We start from the raw sequence: 2,413 nt of genomic DNA, 5'->3' as shown, positions 1-2,413 counted from the left end.
ACACGATGATTTGACAGCTCATTGTTAATAATAATTAACGTGAATGGATACGTGAAATAAAAAAAATACTTAAAACAACTCATTCTGCAGAAAGCATGAGCCAAGCGATCAAGAAATTTCCGAAAAAATGAGTTTCCAAAAATCCATCTAGATGGGTATTGATGTGTTCCAATCACAGAACTGTGGAAAACAAGTTTGAATTCAAACCTTATTCCATCCCAGAATGCCAGTGTCACTTTTTCACCGTAACCAATCGGTAAACCATCAAGCACGCTCGCCCACCACTCTCACAGCAGATATCTCATTTTGGTCAGCGTGGCGTTTTTTATAGGGTGTGAGGAAGCATGCACTTCACTGAATCAACCCACTTACAATAATCAAGAGACACAAGAATTGAACTATTGATTCCTGTAGAGGTTCTATTGTTTTATGTAACTACCAATCGATTCTTCTTCTGGTCTGCAGAATTGCACTCCACTGAGGGGTGCGTGTGTGGGTGTAATGGTGCTCTGGTTAATAATTGGTCGATTTTGTTAAGGGAAGATTTTTATTCGGGAACACATGAGGGCTACTGATGTGCCGAACACGTAACAGGTTATTTAAGTGATATATTAATGCCTCTCTGTCTCTGTCCGTCACCAGATATCACCATGACCCAGAATCTGCTTCTCAACACGACATGGGAGAGAGGGAACCTTTCCAATTCCTCAAGATTGCAGGAAAAAGCTTTGACCCATCAGAACATCACCTACGTGGATTTCTACCTCCACAAGCCCTCGGTGGCTGCCGTCTTCACCATCGCCTACCTGCTGATCTTCGCGGTGTGCATGGTCGGCAACGGGGTGGTGTGTTTCATTGTGCTGCGCAGTAAAAACATGCGCACGGTCACCAACCTGTTCATCCTCAACCTTGCCATCAGTGACCTGCTGGTTGGCATCTTCTGCATGCCGACCACTCTGGTGGACAACATTATAACAGGTCAGTGTCTACGTTTTTTTTTATTTAGGATTAATTTTAATGTTCAAATCATTTCTGCAGGTTGTTTGTCTTAATGTTCTCCAACTCAAACAATTTGAGTTTCTCTCTTTTTTGCAGGATGGCAATTTGGTAGGGTAGTGTGCAAACTGAGTGGCATGGTTCAAGGGATATCTGTGTCAGCATCTGTGTTCACTCTCGTGGCAATAGCTGTTGACAGGTGAGGGCTGTAATTGCATTGTGCTTGTGTGGCTGAGTGTGTCCCCCGAGACTTCTTTTCCTTCATGCATATCCTTCAATCCCCTTTGTGTCAGGTTCCGCTGCATTGTCTACCCTTTCAAGCAGAAGCTGACCATCGCCACCTCCAAGCTAATTATTGTCATCATATGGGTCCTGGCTGTGTCCATCATGTGTCCCTCGGGGGTCATGCTCCAGGTCACAAAGGAGCAGAGGGTGCGGATAGTCCTCGGCCGCAACAATGATACCCGCCCCTTCTACTGGTGCCGGGAAAATTGGCCCAATCAGGAGATGCGGAAAATCTACACCACTGTCCTCTTCGCCAACATCTTCCTCACCCCTCTCAGCCTTATTGTCATCATGTACGCCCGCATCGGCTTCACCCTCTTTAAGACCGCAATTCCTCCGATGAGGGTCGGCGAAATTGTGCCTAGCAAGGGGAGCGGCAACAACAAACTGAGCATGGAAAGTCGTCACACAATTTCGAGGAAGAAAAAGAGGGTGATCATGATGCTGCTGGTTGTGGCTCTGCTCTTCGTAATTTCCTGGCTGCCCTTGTGGACGCTCATGATGCTAAGCGACTACGCCAGCCTTACAGAGCACCAGTACCGCGTCATCAACATCTACGTGTATCCCTTGGCTCACTGGTTGGCCTTCTTCAACAGCAGCGTCAACCCCATCATCTACGGGTTCTTCAACGAGAACTTCCGCAGGGGCTTTCAGGCGGCTTTCAAATTCCAGCTGTGCTCTACTGAAATACAGCACCAGAGAACATACTCGCATCGGATACGAGGGAACGCTGTGCAGCCCGTCCAGCCTGCCACACACAGCAGATCAGGCTCGAGAGCGGGATCGGTGTTCATGGGGAATGGGAAGTGCTCATGTCAGGAAGAGGGGCGTTTGTCTGGTAGACATAATGTTAATGAACAGGACCTGATCTTGGAGGATCTGGAAAAGGTGTCCCATATTTAGATGGACAGAGAGTGCACAGCACAGCACTTTAAGAGCTTCTGAAGGTTTTTGGACAATAACATTTAAAGGACAATGGAAAACAGACCTCAGAAATATGTATATTTGTTGAAGTGAATGTACTTTCAATCTCTGCAACATGCATCATCAGGAATCATTTTGTGAATGTGTATCATTGTGTATATAAACAGAAAGAGCTTAAAGTCCTCATAAACTTGATTGGTTTGATTTG

At 46.0% G+C, this 2,413-nt stretch overlaps 1 protein-coding gene across 1 annotated transcript; it reads left to right on the top strand.

Annotated features, from left to right (window-relative positions):
* The first annotated feature begins 647 nt into the window (after positions 1 to 647).
* On the top strand, positions 648 to 2,184 carry LOC118125937 (neuropeptide FF receptor 2). Its single transcript, XM_035185025.2, has 3 exons — positions 648 to 978; positions 1,096 to 1,195; positions 1,290 to 2,184. The coding sequence occupies exons 1-3, from the start codon at positions 651 to 653 to the stop codon at positions 2,182 to 2,184; spliced, it is 1,323 nt and encodes a 440-aa protein (XP_035040916.2). The 5' UTR covers positions 648 to 650.
* Positions 2,185 to 2,413: the final 229 nt, after the last annotated feature.

This window comes from Hippoglossus stenolepis, chromosome 18 (genome assembly GCF_022539355.2).
Source record: "Hippoglossus stenolepis isolate QCI-W04-F060 chromosome 18, HSTE1.2, whole genome shotgun sequence".
NCBI lineage: Eukaryota > Metazoa > Chordata > Actinopteri > Pleuronectiformes > Pleuronectidae > Hippoglossus > Hippoglossus stenolepis.
The sequence above is the reverse complement of the archived record's forward strand: the minus strand, read 5'-3'. Positions and strand labels throughout refer to the sequence as shown.